Genomic DNA, 26,624 nt, shown 5'->3' with positions numbered 1-26,624 from the left:
TCAGCAAGGACACATGGAAGGAGTTGGGTATCAGCATGCAGGGCGGAAGCTGCAACTTGTAGGATACCTCGTTGATCTTCCTGAGGACCTTGAAGGGACCGATGTACCGCGGACCCAGCTTGTACGATGGAATCTTGAGTCGGACGTACTTGGAGGCAAGCCAGACCAAGTCCCCAGGAGAGAAGCAAGGAGGATCAAGACGTCTCTTGTCCGCATGTTTCTTCATTCGTGCAGCAGCATGTCCCAGGGAGGTCTTGACTGAGGCCCATATAGCGGAGAAGTCTCTGGCTAGGGCATCTGCTGCAGGTACATCGGAAGCTGGAGAGACTGGTAATGGCACAGAAGGCTGGAGACCATAGACAACATGGAAGGGAGAATTGGAGGTGGATTCGCTGACCTGGTGGTTATGAGAGAATTCAGCCCAAGGAAGGAGCGTGGACCAGTTGTCCTGGTGGACATTGACGTAGTGACGAAGGAAGGTGGTCATGATCTGGTTGACTCGTTCCACTTGTCCGTTTGACTGAGGGTGGTAGGCAGAGGAAAAGTCCAGAGACACCCCCAGGTGTTCACAGAGAGCCCTCCAAAAGCGTGAGGTGAATTGGGTTCCTCTGTCGGACACGATATGGGCGGGAAAGCCATGTAGCCGGAAGATGTGCTGTATGAAGGCGTCCGCGAGCTCTTGAGCAGAGGGCAATCCGGCCATAGGAACAAAATGAGCCATTTTCGAGAACCGGTCCACCACGACCCAGATGACCGTATGACCGGAGGACAAGGGCAAGTCCGTGACAAAGTCCATGGCTATGTGTTGCCATGGAATGGAAGGAGTCGGCAGAGGGAGAAGAGGACCAAAGGGCAGGTGCTTAGTCGTCTTGTTCCGGGCACAGGAGGAACATGCAGAGACGAAGGCGGTGACATCCGTACGAAAAGACGGCCACCAATAGTGACGGGCGATGACGCCCCAGGTTTTTTTCTGGCCGGCGTGTCCGGCCACTTTTGAGGAGTGTCCCCATTGGAGGACCTTGAGTCAGTCGGTCTCCGTGACGTAAGTCTTCCCAGGAGGGATCTGTGCCAGAGAGACGGGAGCCACCGGGATGACCTTACTAGGACAGATGATGGGCTGGTTTGGCTCCTCCTCTTGGTCTACTGGAACGAAGGACCGAGACAGGGCATCCGCCCGTGCGATCTTGTCCGCGGGCCGGTAGTGTAGCTGAAAGTCAAACCTGGCGAAGAAGAGGATTCAGCCTTTGAGCGGAGCGTATATACTCCAGGTTTTTGTGGTCAGTATAGATGATCACCGGGTAAACCGCTCCCTCCAAGAGATATCGCCATTCCTCCAACGCAATCTTAACGGCCAGTAGCTCTCGATCACCAATGGTATAATTGCGTTCTGGGGCTGAGAAGATCTTGGAGAAGAAGCCGCAGGTGACCATCTTCCTGGTGGCGGACTTCTGCATAAGTACGGCTCCTGCCCCTGCGGAGGAGGCGTCAACCTCCAGGGTGAATTGGTGGTTCAACTCACGATGGTGAAGGACGGGAGAAGAAGCAAAGGACCACTTCAGAGAGCAGAAGGCGGCTTCGGCCTCGGGTGTCCAAGCCTTCGGATTGGCCCCCTTCTTGGTCAGGGAGGAGAGCGGAGCAGTTAGGGTCGAGAAGTGAGGGACGAACTGGCGATAGTAGTTAGCAAAACCAAGGAAATATTGGATGGCTTTTAGTCCCGAAGGAGGAGGCCAGTCGAGGATAGCAGAGACCTTCCCGGGATCCATCTGCAGACCGGTGTCCGATATTACATAGCCCAAAAAGGGAAGGGATGATTGTTCGAACACACACTTCTCGTGTTTGGCATATAAGCGATTCTTCCTCAGCCTCTGTAGCACGATCTGCACGTGCTCTCTGTGGGTACGTAGGTCTGGGGAGTAGATTAAGATGTCGTCCAGGTATACGACTACACAGACATAGAGGAGGTCCCTGAACACGTCGTTCACCAGCTCCTGGAAGACTGCCGGAGCATTGCAAAGGCCGAAGGGCATCACGCAATATTCATAGTGCCCGTCCCGGGTGTTGAAGGCGGTCTTCCACTCGTCCCCGGAGCGTATGCGAACCAGGTTGTAGGCCCCACGGAGATCCAATTTGGTGAATATACGGGCCCCTGGAGCCGATCGAAGAGTTCAGGGATGAGAGGCAGGGGGTATTTGTTTTTCACTGTGATCTGGTTCAGTCCCCGGTAATCGATACAGGGCCGTAGGTCGCCTTCTTTTTTCTTGACGAAGAAGAAGCCCGCACCAGCCGGGGACGAGGACCTTCGAATAAACCCCCGTGCCAGGTTCTCAGTGATGTAGTCAGACATGGCCCGGGTCTCAGCAGGGGACAAAGGGTATATCCATCCCCGAGGGAGTGTGGTTCCCGGCAGAAGGTCAATGGCAGAGTCGTAGGGTCGATGTGGAGGCAATACCTCCGACTCCTTTTTATCGAACACATCTCCGAAGGACCAATAGGCTGGTGGAAGACCAGGTAAGGAGTCCGAGGCCGGAGGACAACGGACGGGCTGGAATGACTGGAGGCAGTTCTCATGACAAGACGGGCCCCAGCGGATGATTTGTCCAGTACGCCAGCTGACCGTAGGTTCATGTACCCGTAACCAGGGTAAACCCAGCAGAAGCGCATGAGACATGTGTGGCAGAACATAGAAGGCGATTTCTTCGGTGTGTAGCGCACCGATACGCAGTTTGACAGGTTTAGTGACGAACAGGACGGGGTCAGAAAGAGGTTCCCCATCCACAGAGGCTATCACAAGCGGTGTCTGCAGAGGGGTGACAGGTAACTGGTACTTGTCCACTGTGGCCTGGTGGATGAAGTTACCCGCTGCCCCGGAGTCGAGATATGCCTCTGCCGTGAAGCGGGTTTCTCTTGTTGTCACCTGTACAGTCCATGTCACTGGGTCAGAGAGCTTCCCAGTACCTAGGGTGGCCTCTCCTACCAACCCTAGGCTTTGGAGTTTCCCAGTTTCTCTGAGCAGGCACGCACCTGGTGTGCGCCGTCTCCACAATAGAAGCAGAGACCCTTGGCGGCTCGTTCCGCTCAACGCTGCTCGGAGGACCGTAGCCGGTCCACTTGCATGGGCTCCATGGGCTCATGGATGGAGGAGCCAGAGAGCCCGGATGAGGAGAAGCGGAGTGCCTTACAGGGCGCCGCTCGCGGGACATTTCCTTAGACCTTTCTTGAAAGCGGAGGTCTATCCGGGTTGCGAGGGCGATCAGGGCATCCAAGGTGGAGGGGACGTCTCGGCCGGCCAGCTCGTCCTTGATACGACCGGTAAGCCCCTCCCAGAAGGCGGCAGTCAAGGCTTCATTGTTCCACCCCAACTCGGATGCCAGCGTGCGGAACCGGATGGCATACTGACCAACTGTCAAAGTCCCTTGGCGTAGCCTGAGGAGGGATGAGGCGGACGAAGAGGCACGTCCGGGTTCATCGAACGCAGTGCAGAAGGTGTGCAGGAAGTCCTGGATGTTGTTGGTTACTGGTTCTTCCCTCTCCCACAAGGGGTTCATCCATGCCAGTGCTTCAACCTCCAGATGAGACATGACGAAGACTACCTTAGCTTGGTCGGAAGCGAAGAGATGTGGGATCAGTTTGAAGTGCAGCGAGCACTGGTTCAAGAACCCACGGCAGTTCTTGGGGTCCCCGGCATACCGAGGCGGAGAGGCTAGTCTCAGTTGCGAGGTCGCAGAAGATGTCCCTACGGGAGCCGTGGATGTGGCGGAAGTGGACAGGGACGTGGCTGTGGATTGCAGTGTGTTCAGGCGGGTGTCCACTGACGTCATGAAGGCCAACATACGGGATTGGGTCTCTCGCTGACGTACCAGCTCCTGCTGCAATCCGGCCAGTTGGGATGCTAGTGCTTCGGCGGGATCCATGGCCTGTTCGTTCTGTTAGGTCCGGGTGATGGTGGATCCTCTGGGCCGTGTACCGGACTCCCCCAGTGAGGCAACCTGGAGCTAACCCCTATACAGGGACTGTCCAGTCACTCCACCAGAGGGCCTAGGTACACGGTAGCCGGAGTACTAGCGGAACCGGGGTAGCGTCCCACAGGGAACGGGTAAAACGGAGTCTTTGGAGCCACAGAGTCCTCGGAGACAATTACGGGAGTCCAGTACGGGTGCCGGTTAGGAAGCTCAGGCGGGATCCGGGTTAGCTGGGTTTGACGGGGAAGGCAGCTGGGTGTAGTCGGAGATACCAGACAGGCACAGGCTGCCGAAACGGTGGTTGGATTCCCCGCCAATGGACACCGGAGGACCTCTTGGCAATACTGGATTCAGGGACCGATTACGGAGGCAGAGCAGGCTCTACGGAAGAGACAAAGTTTTAGTACGAGTAAGACACAAGGGGACCTGGACTTCTAGCTTGCAGAACTCGACGAACAGGCGATGCCCTCCAGGCAGGAAGCTCCTAATATACCTGACCCTGACTGATGCAATATCCTGTTAGGGAGTGCAGGGCCTTTAAGAGGAGGTCAGTGACCGCGCGCGCCCTAATGCACATGCGCGACGCCCGGGTGCCGGAGGCCAGAGCAGGGAGCGGTGCCGAGGAGGACGTGTGGCTGGAGGCAGGGGACCTGGGGACCGGAGCGGTGAGTGAGGAATGACGTCGGGACCCAGGGAGCGTGACAAAATATATATATATATATATATATATATATATATATATATATATATATATATATATATTCACACTGCTCAAAAAAATGAAGGGTACACTTAACCAACAGTATGGTATTTTAGTGTTCCCATTATTTTTTTGAGCAGTGTGTATATATACATACATACATACATACATACATATATATATATTTATTTATTTATATTAACAAAATGTGTTTTTTATGGCCTGGCCAGTCTTCAGACCTTAACCCAATAGAAAATCTTTGGAGTGAGCTGAAACTCAATGTTGCCCAGCAGCAGCCCCAAAACCTGAAGATCTGTGTGGAGGAGTGGGCCAAAATCCCTGCTGCAGTATGTGCAAACCTGATCAAGAACTACAGGAGGAATCGTCTGACCTCTGAAATTGCAAAAAGCGGTTTATACCAAATATTAAGTTCTGTTTTTCTATTGTATCAAGTACTTATTTTATGCAATAAAATGCAAATTAATTATTTAAAGATCATACAGTGTGATATTCTGTATTTTTTTTATTCTGTCTGTCACAGTTGAAGTTACCTACAATAAAAATTACAGACCTCTCCATCCTTTTGTAGGTGGGAAAACTTGCAAAATCGGCAGAGGATCAAATACTTCTTTTCCCCACTGTATATCTGAATATATTTTGCAAGTAGAAAGTCATCTACAGCACAATATGAAGCATATCCTATAACTATCCTTTTGACTGATAGTAAATGTGGCTTTATACTATGTATACTACTAATGCATTGTGATATATTGATGTATGGCGGATAACCCCTGCTGCTTTTAGCGTACTTTTCCAGGGAGCTGTAATGAGAAAATTATATGTAGTGCGCAGACACTTTGTAATGAATAAGACTGGGACTCTGGCTCTCCGAGCACACACTATGGTAATCTCTTTAGGTGGATGCAGACTTGCAATGTGCAGCTCTTCTTTGAGGCAAGTGTATAATAACTATACGGGAATAATCGGCTCTCTGCCCTGGGGATACAACTAGCTTGTGTGATGGCTATTTGCTCTGAAAAGCAGCATTTTGTGTTAGTGGAAGAACTAGAGTGCGGAAAATAAAACTGGCTCCAGAGAGCCGGACATGCTCCATGAGCAATAAGCATTACTAAAAGCTGCTGGATATCGGGAGAGCCGAGGACAAATCACCCAGTTATTTTCTGATTTAGAAACGTTACTTTGGATATGTTACAAAATAACATCACCATAATGATGTATATCTGCACTTATTGCCTCTAAGTAATGCTGATATACTGTACATAGAGTACAGTATATACAGTGCAGTGTATACACGGCATTAGGTTTTGTGTATGTGCTCATTTGCATGTGTAGACCACTATTATTTCTTAAAGGGAAGCTGTCCGTAAGATCCACCCTTCAAAGCCGTCTATATGGACATGCAGGTCATAGGAAGCTGAATAAAATGATGCCTTCATATCTGCGATCTGATGTCTTATCCCAGAGAAATTCTTGTTTTTCTTAATATGTAAATGAGCTGTTAAGATCTATGGGTCGGACACAGATCTGCCTGAGAATCTGCCTCTATAGATTATTTTATATGAAAGGAGGTGTTACCAGTGTGAGACATGTAATAACTGACAGTCTGCTCTCCTGATCTACATGTCTCACACTGGTAATGCCTGCTTTTATATAAAATAAGCTTTGGAGGCAGATTCTCAGTGAAATCTTTGTCTGACCCATATATCTTAACAGTCATTTACATTTTAAGAAAAATGGGGATTTTTCTGGAATAAGATTGGATCGCAGATATCAAGATATCATTTTATTACACTTTCTACCTGCATCTCCAAATGTATGGCTTAGGAGGGTTCATTTTACTGACAGATTCCCTTTAAAGTGCATTTATGATGATTTATCATCCTAGAGACACTTGTTTCCCGATAACCAGTCAATGCAAGAAGGCTGTGGATCACGCTTGTTGGATCGGTGAAATATTTTTTTTTAACCTTGCTTTAAAGCAAATCTGTCAACAGGTTTTTACTAATTCCTCTGAAAGCAGCATAATGTAGGCAAAGACATAAGGAATCCAACGATGTATCACTAGTTTACTGGGTGCAGCTGTTCTGACATAATCAAGATTATATTTTTTGTATGTAGCAGAGCTGCTAATCACAGAGGGGGCAGAGTCGGACTACAGCTCTTGCGCCTCTGACCCACTAATGAAAAAGCTGCTGAAGCTAAACTAACATTACAGGTAAGAAAAAGCACACTTTGTGATAAGAGACACAGGGCTGTAATCTGATTCTTAGCCCTTACAGCATGTTGTCTTCAGATTACATGGCAAAAACCTGCTGACAGATTCTCTTTAATTTCATCATTGTAGGCAACAGATCATGCTATGTGTAGACAGAAACTGTTGAGAGAAATGACAGTCTCTGCACACAAAACACATTTCATTCCTAAGTAAATCTCTGCTTTCACTCTGGGGGTGGTACGCAGTTGAGGACCTACCTCTATTACATTCATGTGTCCTTCATTTATTATAGTTATTTGTAGTATTTTACAATTTGAACATTTTTTTAAATGAATGGTTAAAATGTCATATAATAAACCATGAACTATTTATAAAGCTCATTGTTCTGACAATAAAACAAACTATTTTTACAAAGCTAGGTCTGAAAATAGAAATAATGGAATCTTAGAGTAAGTGGAGCATAAAATCTTAATTCCAAAGACATGCCTAAAAATTAAATGTTCCTTCATAGTTTACTATGATTATTGCATGTACATTACATATATATATCCCCTTTACGGCAGCTTTACGGAAATAAATGGTATTAGAAAAGGGTACTTATTCTGACTTGCCGTTGATAAGCGGCGGCAAGAAAAAAGTGAATAGTGCCCCCACTGTTGGAAAATCTCCATGGTTTCAGCTACCAGGGGAAGCTGAGACCCTGGAGATCACGATTCCGGATGTTTTATCAGGTCTGCAGTCACGTGATCATCGTTATAGGGATGATCACGTTACATTAAATGACGGCGCTGGTAAAAAGTGATTTATCTCCCATCTGGCGAGATCAAACATGTCAGATAGGAGATAAATCTCTTCCTCTGGTCCCACGGTGTCACCAAAAGTGTCCCCTGACTCCCAACCCCCTCTCGATAATGTAACATGGTGGCGCACGTGTAGCGCGCTGGCTGCATTCATCCTCCTCCTCTGATTTCTGTCGCATGTGACATGACATTTTCGACAGAAAACTCCTCCTCACATCCAGCCAGGTCACCCCCTATAAAGCCCCCCTGTGTTCCCGTTTCCTTGTGCAGCGTTGATCCCCCGCTATCCCTCCTCCTTCTCAAAAGATGGCGGCTGCATGCGCAGAGCAGCTGTCAGCCGGCTTCCTGCACTCAGAAACTCTGAGCTTACTGCAGCTTACACTGCTGTGCTATGGACCTGGGGAGAGCAGGTGCAGTGTTCTCAGGTCACTGCACACACACTCCTTTCGGCACACCATAGGTGTGCATCATATTCCCATATCTAGAGCCCTCTACATCTTCCAAAAGGTAATATACAACCATGGAGCTTTAGGCGTAATACTAACATTACGATTAGTCCATTTGTCTTTAAAATATTTTTTCTCCATCTTCAGCTTTTAACTAAGAAATCCACCTTAGTGCCATTTCTCTGATTTTATAAGACACTGTGCACACAGACTCTCCAGGTATAGCAAACCTGTTTTTTTTCATTAATTCATTTTTTCCATTTGTTTAACCATATTGAACTGATGTGATGTGTCTGAACTCTGCTTCTGAGACCTCTTATTACAATTTTGTTCTTGTTTGCTAATGAATGGTCCTAATATTCTCATTTTCTATGACTGTTACATGACTCCACTCTCAATCAAGTGGATACACATTTTTGTCTATCATGATGTGATTTATCTTATACGTTATGTCTATACTATATTCTTTGATTTGATGTTTGGTATCACTTGTAGATAAGCACCTTGATAAATCCCCAAAAAAGGCCGAAACGTTGATCTCTGGACACCTGTATTCTTTTTTTACATTTTTTTTCTGCTTGAAAAATAAAAAGTGGACTTATATTGCAAATATTATTCTTTGGACTCATATTATTTCACCTATGGTGTGCTGCAAATAATCTACCTTTATTTGACTTCTTTTTTTCGAGCACCCAATTTTTCGAGTGAGCAGACATTACTCTCAAATTTGCACCCACACTCCTCACATGAAGGGTCGGAACTTCCAGAAAATGAGGGATGCATTCCATGAGCGTGCCCCCCATATTCTGGAATGAGGTTGCTGCAGGTCACTCTGCCCTTGGTTAAATCCGGGCAGTGTGGCTGCAGTATTCTCACTCAGATTATTGCATCCACACATCCTACATGGAGTGCCTGCACTTCCAGAAAATGAGGCATACGTTCACTGAGCGTGCCCCTCAAATTCGGGAAGGTCCAGAGTTGTCGTGGGACCTCCAAAATGGATTACAGCGGACCGATTTTTTTTCTTTTCAATAAATTGGTGAAAGGGGGAATGTTGGGGAGTGTTTTTTCAAATAATTTTTTTTTTTGTCGTCTATTTTTTTTTACTATTGACAGTTTGTGATATTGAGTATCTGATAGACACCGAAACATTACTAACTGCTGGGCTTAATGCCAGGTGACATTACAGCTGGTATCAACCCCATTGATTTCCCTGTTTGCCACTGCACCAGGGCAGCGGGATGAGCCAGGGTTGGCACATCTAATGGATGAGCCATTTCTGTGGCTGCGGCCTGCTATTTTTAGGCTGGGAACGGCCAAATAACCATGGCTCTTCCCACGCTGAGAATACCAGACCCCAGCTGTCAGCTTCACCTTGGCTGGTAATCCAACTTTTGGGGATTCCATGGTTTTTTTCAATTATTTATTTAAAAATAATAAAAAAAAACCAGCCTGTTTAGTTATTTTTTGGCTAAATACAAGGCTAAGCACCCTTTAGTGCCACATGAAAGTCACTAAAGGGTGCCAGATTAGAATATGCAGAAGGATGGGACATGATATGTGTTTTACCTCTGTCTGTCTCCTCTGTCTGTCTATCTATCTATCTATCTATCTATCTATCCATCCTAGCTTTTTAGGCTATGTGCCAATGATCAGGATTTGCAGCATTTAGGACACAATGTTTTCTCTGCGTCCATAAGGCTGTGTTGTGCAGTACAAGCGAAGTGGAAGGATTTTTAAAACTGTCCTGCCCACTGTGCTCCTTTTCTCTGTAGCATAAACTGACCTGTGGTACAGCTTCCCAAGCCTCAACATCTCAATTGATGCTGCAGAGACGAGAGTGTTCTCTGTGGGAAGAATAGAAATAAAGTCCGCATTGGCCTGAACCCTGACTGTGGGGACGGGCAGCTGTGTTCTCCCATGGACAACACTCACATCTCTGCAGGAGGGCTAGACGCAGTGTCGCCGGATCATGGGCACATATCCTAAAAGTGAAAAATTTGGTGGTACAGCAACATTTTTGTGAAGTTCCTGTGGATTCAAAATGCTCACTATACCCCTGAATAAAATCATTGAGGGATCTAGCTTCCAAAATTGGGTCATTTGTGGGTGTTTCTGCTGTATAGGTGACATGGTGCCCACAATTTATTTCAACGTTTCCAAAATTGAAATGGTGCTCCTTCAGTTCCGAGCCTTACCGTTTGCGCCAACAGAGATTTTTTGCCACATGTGCAGTATCCCTGCACTCATAAGAAACTGTATAATAAACTGCGGTGTCTACTAGTTGGTGTTTCTGTGACGCCCCTGACTCTACCAGGATGTCCACAGGGAACTGCACTCCTTTCTCTTATGGTGCAGAACTCATCCTCCATGGTTCTAGGATCCTAACTCTGGTATTGCTTCCATCAGCACTCAAATCCTAACCCCACCTCACACCACACCCTGTCAGGCACATCAGTGAGTGGTCTAGCTGGAAAAGGGCCACCAGCCTAGAGGTCACGCAGACTGGTGTGAGGGACATAGTCAGATCAGAAGTAGCCTTCAGACAGTGAGGAGCCGGGGGAGTTGTAGCTCCCTGGGAGACTTTGGTTAGGTCACAGACGGTGGTCTGGGACCGGAGGAGACGGAGACCCAGTCGCAGGGTATTGGAGAAGGGTGCCCAGGCTTAGTTTTGGAGAATGGTCGGCACCGGAAAGTCCAGTAACCCGACCGGTACCGAGCATGGCAGGGTACAGGACCCTAGATCAGGAAGTAGCTTCACGCAACCTGGTAATTTACCTGTGGAGGATAGTCTCTTTATGAACTTTCCTCAAGAGCTCAGAGATCGAAGGCACCAACACAACGAGGGGGATAGGGCTTTCCAGCTTATGCGGCCCACTGAAATCCCAAGTGTCAGCCATCGAGAGCACAGCTCCCCTATTTAAATATAGGGAGCGGGACCCTGATAGCTTCAGGCCGAAGGGTCACGTAAGAACTTCTACAATTGTGCATGGAGGCAGGCTCTGGACCACTAAGCAATACCAGCAAGGACAGATTCCAGGATGAGCTCCCCAGAGTGGCAGCGGCAGCCAGAGACTTGGTTGACTTCTGTGTCAGAGTCTGCTTAATTCTTGCACCAACATCCACACAGTCTGAGTGAGTACACTGCTCTCCCTGCGTCCTGCCTGCCCACACAGCCCGCACCACGTTATCCTCCACCTATTCTCTAGAATCCTGGGGTCTCCCCTACCTGTGGAGGGAACATCATCTGGGTGCCTCGCTCTATCTTCCCCGGGTACTCCCATCGGCAGCACCGGTACTCCCCTTACCGCGAACCACAGGTGGCGTCACAAACTCTCCCTTGTAAATATCCCCCCCCTTTACATTTGGAAGTGGGCTCAAGCCCCTGGGTCCGGAGACCCTCGAGCCACAGCGATCCCGGATCCGAGCAGTTCGACTGCTGCAGGGGTGGCACATTTCCTCTTGAAAAAGTGAGAAATTTGGTGCTAAAGCAACATTTTTGTGAAAAAAATGAAAATTTTCAATTTGATGACCTAAGGTTATCAAATTCTGTGAAGTACCTGTGGGTTCAAAATGCTCACTACACCCCTGGATAAAATCCTTAAAGGGTCTAGTTTCCAAAATGGGGTCACTTGTGGGAGGTTTCTGCTGGTTAGGTACCTTAGGGGCCTGACAAATGCAACATGGTGCCAGCAATCTATTTCAACCAAATTTGTGTTCCAAAATTGAAATATTTCTGACCACATGTGGGGTATCAGCGCGCTGAGAAGAAATTGGGTAACAAATTTTGGGGTCCATTTTCTTGTGTTATTTCTTCCAAAAGCGAATAAATTGGGGTTAGAGCAACATTTTTAGCTAAAATGATAATTTTTGTTTATTTTCATTCCACATCACTTTAGGTCCTGTGAAGCACCTGAAGGGTTAATAAACTTCTTGGATATGGTTTTGAATACTTTGAGGGGTACAGTTTTTATATTGGTTTCACTTTTGGGTATTTTCTGTCACCCAGGCCTCTCAAAGTCACTTCAAATATGATGTGATCCGTAAAAAATTTGTTTTGTACATTTTGTTGAAAAAATTGGAAATTGCTGATGAACTTTGAACCATTCTAACTTCCTAACTCCAAAATTGCGCTGATGTAAAGTAGACAAGTGGGAAATGTAATTTACTAACTATTTTGTATGACATAGCTCTCTGGTTTAAAGGTCATAAATCATAAAAATTAAAAGTTTGAAAATTGTGAAATTTTCAAAATGTTCGTCAAATTTCTGATTTTTTTCACAACTAAAAGTAAAAAAATATCGACCTAAATTTATAACTATCATAAACTATAATATGTCATGAAAAAACAATCTCAGAATCACCGGGATCCGTGGAAGTGTTCCAGTGAAATGACACTGGTCAGAATCGCAATAAATGGCCTGGTCATTCAGTAAAAAATTGGCTTTGCCCTTTAGGAGATATATATAATATATATACCGATATATATATATATATATATATATATATATATATATATATACACACACACACACAGTTGAAACCATAAGTTTCCATACACTAATCCATATATACATGTTTTTCTCACTATATGACATGAAATCAGAATAAACCTTCCCTGTTTTCGAGTAATCTCGAAAGCTTGCAATTATTACCATCTTTTCAGTTAGCCATTAAAAGGTATCAACCACTGAGGACTCTCAGTTCTTTTAAACAATTTTTTTTATCCCTGTTTTCGGTCAGTTAATAGTAAAGTCTTTGCAGGAAAAATGCTGCAGAAAATATCTATGTTTTTACTTCTGCTTATTTCCCATTCATTGAAAAACTCTGAAAGCATTGACATGCCCCAGATTTGTAAAATGGTTCAAATCTGCAGGGAAAAAAGATTTAAAAAATTTCTTCAAATTATTTTGCTAACACTGTAAAATGCTGCGTTTTTTTACCTTGGCAAAAGTGCGCAGAAAAATGGCGGCAAAAGTGTGAACCAGCCCATAGGAGATTCTATGGCAGAATTGATAATTTTCATAAAAATCAATAGCACAGCATGCTACACTATTTTTTCCAGTGGAATGATGGACACCAAGATGGAAAACTGATGGACACCATGATAGAAACCTGAAGGACACCATGAATGAAAACTGATGGACACCATGAATGAAAACTGATGGACACCATGAATGAAAACTGATGGACACCATGATAGAAACCTGATGGACACCATGATAGAAACCTGATGGCACCATGATAGAAATCTGATGAACACCATTATAGAAACCTGATGAACACTATCATGGAAAACTGATGGACACTATGATGGAAAACTGACGGACACCATCATGGATACCTGATGGACATCATGATGTAAACCTGACGGACACCAGGATGGAAACCTGATGTACACCATGATGGAAACCTGATGGACACCATGATGGAAAACTGATGGACACCATGAAGGAAAACTGATGGACACCATGAAGGAAAACTGATGAACACCATGATGGAAACCTGTTGGACATCATAATGGAAACCTGATGGATACCATGATAGAAATCTGATGGAAACCTGATGGACACCATTATGGAAACCTGATGGACACCATGGTGAAAACCTGATAGCGCCTAATTCAAGTTGCATGTCAAGTAGCGCATGAGAGAAGGCTGTACCATGAAATTTATTTTATGTTTCTAATGCAGAATAGAAAAGAAAATTATAATGCAGATATGAACCTAGCCAATTGCTAGAAGCTTTGCTGAATTATGCTACATGTGGATTCAGGAGAGCAGCATTCATGGGCTGAGTATGGACCAGTATGTCACATCCAGTCACTTCACCTGAACACAACAGTCTCATACAAGCCTATGAGGAGAATGAATTTATGTCATGAAATCCGTAACCAGTCTGGACAACCCAGTAGATACTCAGACCCTTGGACATCTCAGACCAGTCACGTGAGACTGGCTTCTTTTTTATACAGTGGAATTAAAAAATCATATGTGTATATTAGGAATATGGAGATTGTATTTCTGTTCTTACCCTTGATATCAGTTCTCCTACCATTCCATTCCAGGTGCCATTCAACTCTGAAACCCCATAAAGTCCATCAGCTACCAGGCGGATCTTGTAATTAAAGTGCAGGATCTTGGAGAGCTCCTGTAGCATGTCCACACAAAATCCTTCGTACCGGTCATTACCTTCACGTTCCTGATGGTTTGGCTTTAGCATCAAATATGGATTTTCCTGTAAAATAACTGGTTTTGGTTATTGGAATCAGTTCCTGGATCTGTTTGTATCCTGTTGTTTCTATTATATTTTCTTTGTATATTACAATTGATTTTCTGCAACCATCAATGAATAGGAAAATCACATCACATGAAAGAAATATATTTACACCAGCTGTTTTGCCATAGAAGCTTAAATGCAGGCATTGTTCAAGTAATTTACGGTGGGTTTTGTGGAAATAATCTTTTATTATAAAAAGTATGTCAATCTACTTAGAAGCAACTTCAGATTTTATACTTTGTCTAAATTGCTTACCGCCGCCGAGCTTCTGATTCCCGTCAGGTCACGTCGCTGTCATGTTTATTCTAGTCTTATCTCACAACTAATATCGTGGCTGTGATGGCGGGAAATAGAGCTAGGGGAGGACAATGAACATGATGTCAATAATGACAACACATGTATTATGGGAATAGTCAAGCCGGCACAGACCACAGATCGAAGAGCTATTAATGACAAAGTGACCTGAGGCAGGAACAGAAGAGAACTGGTGGCTTCATGTGACGGGATCAGAATCTTGGCAGTGGTAAGTAATTTTGACAAGGTGTAAATAACGAAGGGATTTAGGTTTGTAGAGAAATGCATTTTGACAATGAAAAGTTATTCTTCGAACAAACCCTTTAAGGAAACATGGACGTGCTTAGTCGATCAGACTGGGTACTGTGATCCAAGCATGGTCCGTGTTTCAATGATATGAGAAACTGGTCTAACGCCTAGTGAAAAAAGGATTGATATGTCTAATAAAAGCATATCTATTCCTTCTTTATCCCTACCAGAAGTGTACATAGGAATCATAGGGCCCCATAGCAAAAGTTCCAATTGCAACCGTTCTATCGACCAAAAAACCAAGTAAAGAAGTAAATTAATTAATTAATAATCGGCTGTGATGCCGATACACTTGAGAAGTCAATGCCAGGCGGGGGGACCTGGTGCCAGTGCTGGCACCAGGCCCCCCCCCCCCAAGTCACGGGCCCCATAGCAGCCTTGTGGTCTGCCGCCATTGCCAGCACGCCAGTGACCCCCTACAACTCACTGGGCTATTCAAACATATTAAGGCAACCCACCAAAATTGACAGATTAATTTTAATTCATATGTATGGTGGACATACTGTACATACCTGGAAGGGGCTCAGGATGGAGGACATATATACCTGGAGGAGCCTAGGATAGGGAAGATATATACCAGGATGGGGGACATATATAGCAAGAAGGGACCCAGGATTGGGGACATGTGTGTGTGTGTGTGTGTATATATATATATATACAGTCATATGAAAAAGTTTGGGCACCCCTATTAATGTTAACCTTTTTTCTTTATAACAATTTGGGTTTTTGTAACAGCTATTTCAGTTTCATATATCTAATAACTGATAGACTGAGTAATATTTCTGGATTGAAATGAGGTTTATTGTACTAACAGAAAATCTGCAATCCGCATTTAAACAAAATTTGACCGGTGCAAAAGTATGGGCACCCTTATCAATTTCTTGATTTGAACACTCCTAACTACTTTTTACTGACTTACTAAAGCTCTAAATTGGTTCTGTAACCTCATTTAGCTTTGAACTTCATATACAGGTGTATCCAATCATGAGAAAAGGTATTTAAGGTGGCCACTTGCAAGTTATTCTCCTATTTGAATCTCCTATGAAGAGTGGCATCATGGGCTCCTCAAAACAACTCTCAAATGATCTGAAAACAAAGATTATTCAACATAATTGTTCAGGGGAAGGATACAAAAAGGTGTCTCAGAGATTTAAACTGTCAGTTTCCACTGTGAGGAACATAGTAAGGAAATGGAAGAACACAGGTACAGTTCTTGTTAAGCCCAGAAGTGGCAGGCCAAGAAAAATATCAGAAAGGCAGAGAAGAAGAATGGTGAGAACAGTCAAGGACAATCCACAAACCACCTCCAAAGACCTGCAGCATCATCTTGCTGCAGATGGTGTCAATGTGCATCGGTCAACAATACAGCGCACGTTGCACACGGAGAAGCTGTATGGGAGAGTGATGCGACAGAGGCCGTTTCTGCAAGCACGCCACAAACAGAGTTGCCTGAAGTATGCAAAAGCACATTTGGACAAGCCAGTTACATTTTGGAAGAAGGTCCTGTGGACTGATGAAACAAAGATTGAGTTGTTTGGTCATACAAAAAGGCGTTATGCATGGAGGCAAAAAAACACGGCATTCCAAGAAAAGCACTTGCTACCCACAGTAAAATTTGGTGGAGGTTCCATCATGCTTTGGGGCTGTGTGACCAATGCAGGCACCGGGAATCTTGTTAAAGTTGAGGGTCGCATGGATTCAACTCAGCATCAGCAGATTCTTGACGATAATGTGCAAGAATCAGTGACGAAGTTGAAGTTACGCAGGGGATGGATATTTCAGCAAGACAATGATCCAAAACACCGCTCCAAATCTACTCAGGCATTCATGCAGAGGAACAATTGCAATGTTCTGGAATGACCATCCCAGTCCCCAGACCTGAATATCATTGAACATATGTGGGATGATTTGAGGCGTGCTGTCCATGCTCGGCGACTATCAAACTTAACTGAACTGGAATTGTTTTGTAAACAGGAATGGTCAAATATACCTTCATCCAGGATCCAGGAACTCATTAAAAGCTACAGGAAGTGACTAGAGGCTGTTATTTTTGCAAAAGGAGGATCTACAAAATATTAATGTCACTTTTATGTTGAGGTGCCCATACTTTTGCACCGGTCAAATTTTGTTTAAATGCGGATTACACATTTTCTGTTAGTACAATAAACCTCATTTCAGTCCAGAAATACTACTCAGTCCATCAGTTATTAGATATATGAAACTGAAATAGCTGTTGCAAAAACCCAAATTGGTATAAAGAAAAAAGGTTAACATTAATAGGGGTGCCCAAACTTTTTCATATGACTGTGTATATATATATATATATATATATATATATATATATATCAGGAAGGGGCTCAGGATGGAGGAAATATATACCTGGAAGGGGACCAGGATGGAGGACCTTAGTACAAGATAGGGATTATTACTGCATAATGAAATGGGGGGCAACATGTATGTCATTATAGGATTTAGAATACTAAAATAGCTCATACATCTGACCAACATGCAGGGTGGGGGGACAGGTCCAAATTTGGAGTCTAGTTACGCCACTGCCTTTGTAATATCACATATGTTGCATTCCTTGTAAAAGGCTAAACAAATTCAAAGTAGAGCCATGGGCATAGTGACCCATGACTCACCTTTGCAGGGCAACTTGGGGTTAATAGGAGTATAGGGAAAATAGCGGGTATCTGTGGGGTCAAAAGTTTAAGGGGGTGGAAAAAAACGTAAAAGGGGATGGTTGGATTTGATTAGTGGTATATCTATAGGATCAGGGAAGGGGGTGGGCTACCATAATGGCACATAGGCACCGTCAAGAAAGGTCCCGCCTTCCCGCCCGTGTTTAATCTGGGGTGTGGAACAACAGGAGATACGTTTTAAACTATTTGTACTGTTTCGCATCATTTCGCCGAGCGGTGGTGAGCTGGGTTCTTGGAGTTGGTGGAAAAGTTGTGATGGGGGATTTGCACATCAGGTGGATGGTAACTCCACCTTTCATCATTTGGATTGGTTATTCCCTGGTGGACTTTGAGGCTCTCCAGAGTGGGATTCCCTGGGAGTTGGTGTTAGGAAAAAGGTTTTCTGGCAACAAAGGTGCCCCCAAGCTTGTGGTCGTGGCTGGGGGCAAAGCTGGATGGTTTATTAAACATTATATGGGTGTCTGCCAGGTTTTGGAGCTCCAAGAACCTTCCTCGCCTTATAAGTTATTTATTAATGTTAGGTTTGTATTATAAAGGCCCAATTTGGTCAATTTATCCTAAAAATGTTTTAAGTGTTTATTTAAGGGCGTTAGGGAAACGGAAGCTCTTATTGGGTTTGGGGGTTGTCAGTTACTGGGAAAGTAAGCATCTGCAATAGTGCAGTCATCAAAAAACAATATATGTCTCTGTTTACGGAGGCAAACAGAGGTACAGTAGGTCCTGAAAACGTTCTATGGATGTCAGATGAAAGCTCTGTATAACTCAAACCAAGATGTGATACAATCGTATGCATGGACCCTTAACAGGTGATGAAAATCAATTGTATTTTATTTGAAACTTGTCAACTTTGTTTCATTCTACATTTTTTTTAACTTAAGAGTATGAAGATGATGACATTTCAATGTGTCACTGCTGTAAAGGAATATTATATACAGTATATATACTGTATATATACAGTACAGACCAAACGTTTGGACACACCTTCTCATTCAAAGAGCTTTCTTTATTTTCATAACTCTGAAAATTGTAGATTCACATTAAAGACATCAAAACTATGAATTCACACATGTGGAATGAAATACTTAACAAAAAATTGAGAAACAACTGAAAATATGTCTTATATTCTAGGTTCTTCAAAGTATCCACCTTTTGCTTTGATTACTGCGTTGCACACTCTTGGCATTCTCTTGATGAGCTTCAAGAGGTAGTCACCGGAAATGGTCTTCCAACAGTCTTTAAGGAGTTCCCAAAGATGCTTAGCACTTGCTGGCCCTTTTGCCTTCACTCTACGGTCCAGCTCACCCCAAACCATCTCGATTGAGTTCAGGTCTGGTGACTAGAGACCAGGTCATCTGGCGTAGCACCTCATCACTCTCCTTCTTAGTCAAATAGCCCTCACACAGCCTGGAGGTGTGTTTGGGGTCATTGTCCTGTTGAAAAATAAATGATGGTCCAACTAAACGCAAACCGGATGGAATAGCACGCCGCTGCAAGATGCTGTGGCAGCCATGCTGGTTCAGTATGCCTTCAATTTTGAATAAATCCCCAACAGTGTCACCAGCAAAGCACCCCCAAACCATCACACCTCCTCCTCCATGCTTCACGGTGGGAACCAGACATGTAGAGGTCATCCGTTCACCATTCACCGCACAAAGACACGGTGGTTGGATCCAAAGATCTCAAATTTGGACTCATCAGACCAAAGCACAGATTTCCACTGGTCTAATGTCCATTCCTTGTGTTCTTTAGCCCAAACAAGTCTCTTCTGCTTGTTGCCTGTCCTTAGCAGTGGTTTCCTAGCAGCTATTTTACCATGAAGGCCTGCTGCACAAAGTCTCCTCTTAACAGTTGTTCTAGAGATATATCTGCTGCTAGAACTCTGTGTGGCATTGACCTGGTCTCTAATCTGAGCTGCTGTTAACCTGCGATTTCTGAGGCTGGTAACTCAGATAAACTTATCCTCCACAGCAGAGGTGACTCTTGGTCTTCCTTTCCTGGGGCGGTCCTAATGTGAGCAAGTTTCTTTGTAGCGTTTGATGGTTTGGATGGTTTTTGCCACTGCACTTGGGGACACTTTCAAAGTTTTCCCAATTTTTCGGACTGACTGACCTTCAATTCTTAAAGTAATGATGGCCACTCGTTTTTCTTTACTTAGCTGCTTTTTTCTTTCTAACAGTCTATTCAGTAGGATTATCAGCTCTGTATCCACCAGACATCTGCACAACACAACTGATGGTCCCAACCCCATTTATAAGGCAAGAAATCCAACTTACAAAAACCTGACAGGGCACAACTGTGAAGTGAAAACTGTTTCCGGTGACTGCCTCTTGAAGCTTAAGAGAATGCCAAGAGTGTGCAAAGCAGTAATCAAAGCAAAAGGTGGCTACTTTGAAGAACCTAGAATATAAGACATATTTTCAGTTGTTTCACAATTTTTTGTTAAGTATTTCATTCCACATGTGTTAATTCATAGTTTTGATGCCTGCAATGTGAATCTACAATTTTCAGAGTCATGAAAATAAAGAAAACTCTTTGAATGAGAAGGTGTATCCAAACTTTTGGTCTGTACTGTATATATATATATATATATATATATATTTATATTATATATTTATATTATAACTACAGTCATATGAAAAAGTTTGAGCACCCCTATTAATGTTAACCTTTTTTCTTTATAACAATTTGGGTTTTTGCAACAGCTATTTCAGTTTCATATATCTAATAACTGATGGACTGAGTAATATTTCTGTATTGAAATGAGGTTTATTGTACTAACAGAAAATGTGCAATCCACATTTAAACAAAATTTGACCGATGCAAAAGTATGGGCACCTCAACATCAAAGTGACATTAATATTTTGTAGATCCTCCTTTTGCAAAAATAACAGCCTCTAGTCGCTTCCTGTAGCTTTTAATGAGTTCCTGGAAGAAGGTATATTTGACCATTCCTGTTTACAAAACAATTCCAGTTCAGTTAAGTTTGATGGTCGCCGAGCATGGACAGCACGCTTCAAATCATCCCACAGATTTTCAATGATATTCAGGTCTGGGGACTGGGATGGCCGTTCCAGAACATTGTAATTGTTCCTCTGCATGAATGCCTGAGTAGATTTGGAGCGCTGTTTTGGATCATTGTCTTGCTGAAATATCCATCCCCTGCGTAACTTCAACTTCGTCACTGATTCTTGCACATTATTGTCAAGAATCTGCTGATACTGAGTTGAATCCATGCGACCCTCAACTTTAACAAGATTTCCGGTGCCGGCATTGGCCACACAGCCCCAAAACATGATGGAACCTCCAACAAATTTTACTGTGGGTAGCAAGTGCTTTTCTTGGAATGTCGTGTTTTTTTGCCTCCATGCATAACGCCTTTTTGTATGACCAAACAACTCGATCTTTGTTTCATCAGTCCACAGGACCTTCTTCCAAAATGTAACTGGCTTGTCCAAATGTGCTTTTGCATACCTCAGGCGACTCTGTTTGTGGCGTGCTTGCAGAAACGGCTTCTTTCGCATCACTCTCCCATACAGCTTCTCCTTGTGCAATGTGCGCTGTATTGTTGACCGATGCACATTGACACCATCTGCGCAAGATGAAGCTGCAGGTCTTTGGAGGTGGTCTGTGGATTGTCCTTGACTGTTCTCACCATTCTTCTTCTCTGCCTTTCTGATATTTTTCTTGGCCTGCCACGTCTGGGCTTAACAAGAACTGTACCTGTGTTCTTCCATTTCCTTACTATGTTCCTCACAGTGGAAACTGACAGTTTAAATCTCTGAGACAACTTTTTGTATCCTTCCCCTGAACAACTATGCTGAATAATCTTTGTTTTCAGATCATTTGAGAGTTGTTTTGAGGAGCCCATGATGCCACTCTTCATAGGAGATTCAAATAGGAGAACAACTTGCAAGTGGCCACCTTAAATACCTTTTCTCATGATTGGATACACCTGCCTATGAAGTTCAAAGCTCAGTGAGGTTACAAAACCAATTTAGTGCTTTAGTAAGTCAGTAAAAAGTAGTAAGGAGTGTTCAAATCAAGAAATTGATAAGGGTGCCCATACTTTTGCACCGGTCAAATTTTGTTTAAATGCGGATTGCAGATTTTCTGTTAGTACAATAAACCTCATTTCAATCCAGAAATATTACTCAGTCCATCAGTTATTAGAGATATGAAACTGAAATAGCTGCTGCAAAACCCAAATTGTTATAAAGAAAAAAGGTTAACATTAATAGGGGTGCCCAAACTTTTCCATAAGACTGTATAGAATATGTTATAGTGTTAACTATTTTAATTTGATTGAAAAATCCCAGTTAACATTACAGATGGTGATTTGTCAATTGCTTCTCACCCCGAATAAAAAATAAAATTGATTATCAATCTCTTTCCTCACATGAGAAAATGGAAGGCAAATTTATAAGGGAGAAAATAAAGGGAAAGTACTTGTAACAATCATAAGAGATGTCACAATTCTGAACAGCTTCCATACAAATAGATAAATGTTATTTCAGGAGCAATCAGGCAATTTTTGGATCTCCGGTACAGATGAATATAAAGAGCCTTGTCCTATCCATTGACGCCTGCATGCAAAAAGGTCCCGTTTTCTAGATAGATGTGGTATATGTCCATATACGATGAGACAACACTTTAAAGGGAATTTATCAAAAGTTTTTTTCTACCTTTATAGAGGACAGCATGATATAGAGACAGAAACCCTAATTCAGCTATGTGTAATTTACTGGCTTACCTGCTGTAGTTTTGCTAAAATCACACTTTTATCAGCAGGAGACTGTCTCTAGAGGACTATTAAACTCGCTGTCAGGTAGTCCTCCATATTAATGAACACTGTATAACTCCGCAGCAACCATTGATTGGCAGCTTCCTGCCTATGCAGTGTACACAGAAAACTGCTAATCAGTGGTGTTGGCGGGGTTATACAGAGCTCAGTATTCAGAGAACTGATAGATTTGCAGCAGATAGAAGTGGTTTTATCAGAATTTCAACCAGCAGCCTAGTAAGTGACACATCGCCGGAATCAAGGGAATTAAGGTTTCTGCCCCTACCTCATACTACTTTTAAATGGGGGGTGGGGACTGCTGACAGATTCCCTTTAAATATAAACTGCAAAAAAAATGAAAAAGATGGAATATTTTTTCTATAGGAATATAATAATACCCCTAAAGCCCGCTTTACACGCTGAAATGTATCTTACAATGTGTCAGTGGGGTCACGTCGTAAGTGATGCACATCTGGCATCGTAAGTACATTGCAGTGTGTGACAGGTACGTGCGATTGCGATTGAATGTTAAAACGTGCATCGCATACACATCGTACCTGTCTCTAGAATTGCACGTCAGATTGTTCATCGTACCCGGGGTAGCACACATTGCAGTGTGTGACATCCCGGGAACGATGAACAGATCTTACCAGCGTCCTGCGGCTCCCGGCCAGCAATGAGGAAAGAAGGAAGTGGGCTGGATGTTTACGTCCTGCTCATCTCCGCCCCTCCGCTTCTATTGGCCGGCTGCCGCGTGACGTTGATGTGACGCCGAACGTCCCTCCCACTCCAGGAAGTGGACGTTCGCCGCCCACATCGAGGTCGTATGGACGAGTAAGTACGTGTGACGGGGGTTACTCGTATGTGCGGCACGTTCAACAAATTGAACGTGCCGCACATACGATGGGGGCGTTGCAAATCGCATACGAAATCGTATGCGAAATTGCAACGTGTAAAGCAGGCTTAAGACAATAGAATTGATGTAAGTAACAATCTCATCTTTCTTAACTGTCCACTTATCTATTCCTTTAGTGATGAGTAGGTATATAAGGGCCAGTACACACTGGTGAGCATAAATAGCTCAGAGCCAAAATTATACAGTGGATGTTGCGATAGCAGGCAGTCACTATCCGGGTGGTCCAAGGCAGGGGCGGGCCGCGGACATATAATTTGACCAACCTGTGCAGCTGCTCAGCGGCCCTAGAGGTTTGGGGGCCCATTTGTACCACCAAAGTAGGGACCCAAGAGGTTTGGGGGCCCATTTGTACCACCGAAGTAGGGACAGAAGAGGTTTGGGGGCCCATTTGTACCACCAAAGTAGGTGGAATTGTGCATTTTGATGAGCTCTTGGGCTGCAAAGAACCCATATATTGTTCTTACACAGGGACCCTTTTCTGTCTGTGTCAACCAGTGGACCAAGGTGAGTGCGGTCTGAGTTGAACCAGGGGTGTTCTGGACAGAAGTGTCCCTGAAAACCCCATGTGCTGGTTACTTCGCCTGAACCTACAGAAGCCTGTGAGACAGAAATTCTAAGCATTTCGGAGAAATCAAGTTCTCCTTCGTCAGAGCATGGCTCATCCACAATCAACAGAATGGATCTCCCTACGTCCTCCACTAGACTCTTTATGCTCACTGTGTGCACTGGCCCTTTAGTAACCACTGTGGCCCACATCTCCTTATCTCTAAAAGGTCACATGCAGTATGTGGACACCTAAGGTCATTCATTTGTCTGATATGATTTTTGTACAGGTTTGTATCTATTCTCCTGCTTGTGGCTTGCCTATATGGGTCCCGGTTTATTTTTTTTGTATTTTACTCCCTTTAAAGAGAAGCTTCACCTTCATACAAGTTCCATAATTTGTTTCCTTATGTGAAAATAATAAACTTTATAATTTATATGTAATTATTTTTTGAGTAGTCTTCATATAACTCCAGCCTCATGAAGCCTATTGTCATGAATCTTTAGAGTAACGCTACTGCTAATTGCCTTGGAAGAGCCTGTCAGAGACTGATAAGCTGCATCCAACAAAGTCAGATACTTCAGCTGGGCTAAGATAACATCCATAGTTATGTTAACCTACTGCCAATGCCAATGCCTTGGAGTGAACCAACTTCTTAATAGTTAAATAATGTCAATTTTAGAGGATTTGTGAGCAAACTTGAAGCCAAATTTAACCCTGAACAATGAGCCCCATACAATTCAATGGAGACGAGACGTTTGAGGTGGTAAAATGGCCATAGTAATCACTAGGGGACTGTGGCGGAAGCTAAAGGGTCGTAAGAGCAGGATAGTTATACATTCCATGTGTCCCGGAGGATGATGTTGCAGTCAGACTCTCTTCTGGGTCTGCTAATTAAGGTTCATCAATATTCACTCTAACCCCACCCACCCTCTGTGCCATTGTCTGTGATTGGTTGCAGACTGCTATACACGCCTCTCACCCCATGTCTGTGTCGTATCTTTGAATGGTTGTAGTCAGTTTGTTGTATACTAGTGTAAAAATAAATAAATAATAAAAAAAGTTACCCAGGCTCCCGCCATATTTTGATAGTCAGCCCACTGCGACTTCAGTATGTAGCAGAGCGGGGATCATTGTGGGACTTCGTATGGATTACATCGGATCTGCAAGGGTGTTTTGGGGGCTAATAAAGGGATGATTTTATTTCAAATAAAGGGTTTTTTCAGTCTTTGTATTTTATTTCTTTTCACTTACAGTATTAATAATGGGGATGGGGTTTCATAGATGCCTCCCATTATAATCAGCTTGATGGCAGCTGACAAATAACAGCTGTCATTAACCCCTTATATTTTCCTGATTGCCACCGCACTAGAACAATCGGCATGAGCCGGATAAAGCACCAGAATTGGCACATCTAACATGATGTGCCAATTCTGGGCAGGTGTGGGCTAGTATTTTTAGGCTTGAGGGTCAATATCCATTGTGTCTCCCATCCTGATAATACCAGCTCCACCTATCTGCTTTACTGTGGCGTTGCGGGACCTGTGAGTATAATGACAATGTTTATTATTAACTATATTCTCTATTTTACAGCCGTCCCCATCACATAACTGTAAAGTCCAAGTTTGGAGTTCGGACGCACGTTCTCGTTATCTCCGACCACGAACTTTACAAAATGTTAGGGCGAGGCTCACGATCCCGAACATCGGGGGCTTCGCCCATCAGTAATGGTCGAGTAAATCACCAGATCTCAACCCCATCGAGCTTAACAAAACTTAAGGCAGAAAGACCCACAAACAAGCAACAGGTGAAGTCAGCTGCAGTGAAGGACGGCAAAAGCTCCTTTCACACTTCCATTTTTTTCCTTCAGTTGCAATCTGTCACCTTGAGGAAATATGGTATCCTGCAAAATATTTTGCAGGATTCCGTTTTTTCCCATATACTTGTATTAGCGATGTATTGTGACTGATGGCATTGCGTTAAATCCGCCGCATGACGGGTCAGAAGTTTAGTGATTGACTGTCGGGTGGGAGCAACACAGAATGTAATGTTTTTTTCAGCTGCGAAAAAATGGATGCTGACGGATATGTCGGCATCCGTCGTGTTTTATAATGGAAGCCTATGGGCGGCAGAATCCGTCGATATCCGTCGAATGACGCAATCCGGCGGCGGGTCCGTCTTTTTATTGTGGGCATGCCCAGATCGAGCGTAAATGAACTTCAGGTCATGAAAATACTTCTCTCTCTGTGAAAGTGTGTAAGTAGCCAATACGTCACAAAAGAGGAAACCCAGAGTATGGTGACGTCCATGGTTTCCAGACTTGAGGCTTTCATTGCCTGCAAAGGATTCTCTACAAAGTATTAAATGGGTGGTTCACCCATATTTTTTTTATTTTCTAGATCGATATTATGTTGAGAAATAATATTTCTCTCAAATACCTTATGGTGACAATAATGCCTGTGAGAGGTGCTATTGCAGACTGCTGTTCTCCATGCCTGACCCCCGGGCTCCGTGACCTCGGGGATCTGGTGAGATCACGTCAAGTTTCTGTTACCGCGGTCGGCCGTAATGTCCTTGAGTGATGGGCTGTGGGTGGTGTTTCACCGCTCGTCACAGCCCATCAGCTCCCTCCTCCCTCACAGCAAAGCGCTGCAAGCAG

The 26,624-nt window shown here is 43.9% G+C and overlaps 1 protein-coding gene across 3 annotated transcripts in view; it reads right to left on the bottom strand.

Moving 5' to 3' along the window:
* The window catches only part of GRIK4 (glutamate ionotropic receptor kainate type subunit 4), a 564,520-nt gene that overhangs the window by 68,969 nt on the left and 468,927 nt on the right, over positions 1–26,624 (bottom strand). For 2 of the 3 annotated variants that reach the window (XM_075328388.1, XM_075328389.1), the window contains exon 12: positions 14,175–14,378. In XM_075328388.1, the coding sequence (XP_075184503.1) occupies positions 14,175–14,378 (204 nt within the window). Of the gene's footprint in view, positions 1–14,174; positions 14,390–26,624 lie in introns of those variants that run through there. The other variant, XM_075328390.1, reaches the window with a different exon arrangement.

Source organism: Anomaloglossus baeobatrachus, chromosome 11, assembly GCF_048569485.1.
Source record: "Anomaloglossus baeobatrachus isolate aAnoBae1 chromosome 11, aAnoBae1.hap1, whole genome shotgun sequence".
NCBI classification, from domain to species: Eukaryota; Metazoa; Chordata; class Amphibia; order Anura; family Aromobatidae; genus Anomaloglossus; species Anomaloglossus baeobatrachus.
The sequence above is the reverse complement of the archived record's forward strand: the minus strand, read 5'-3'. Positions and strand labels throughout refer to the sequence as shown.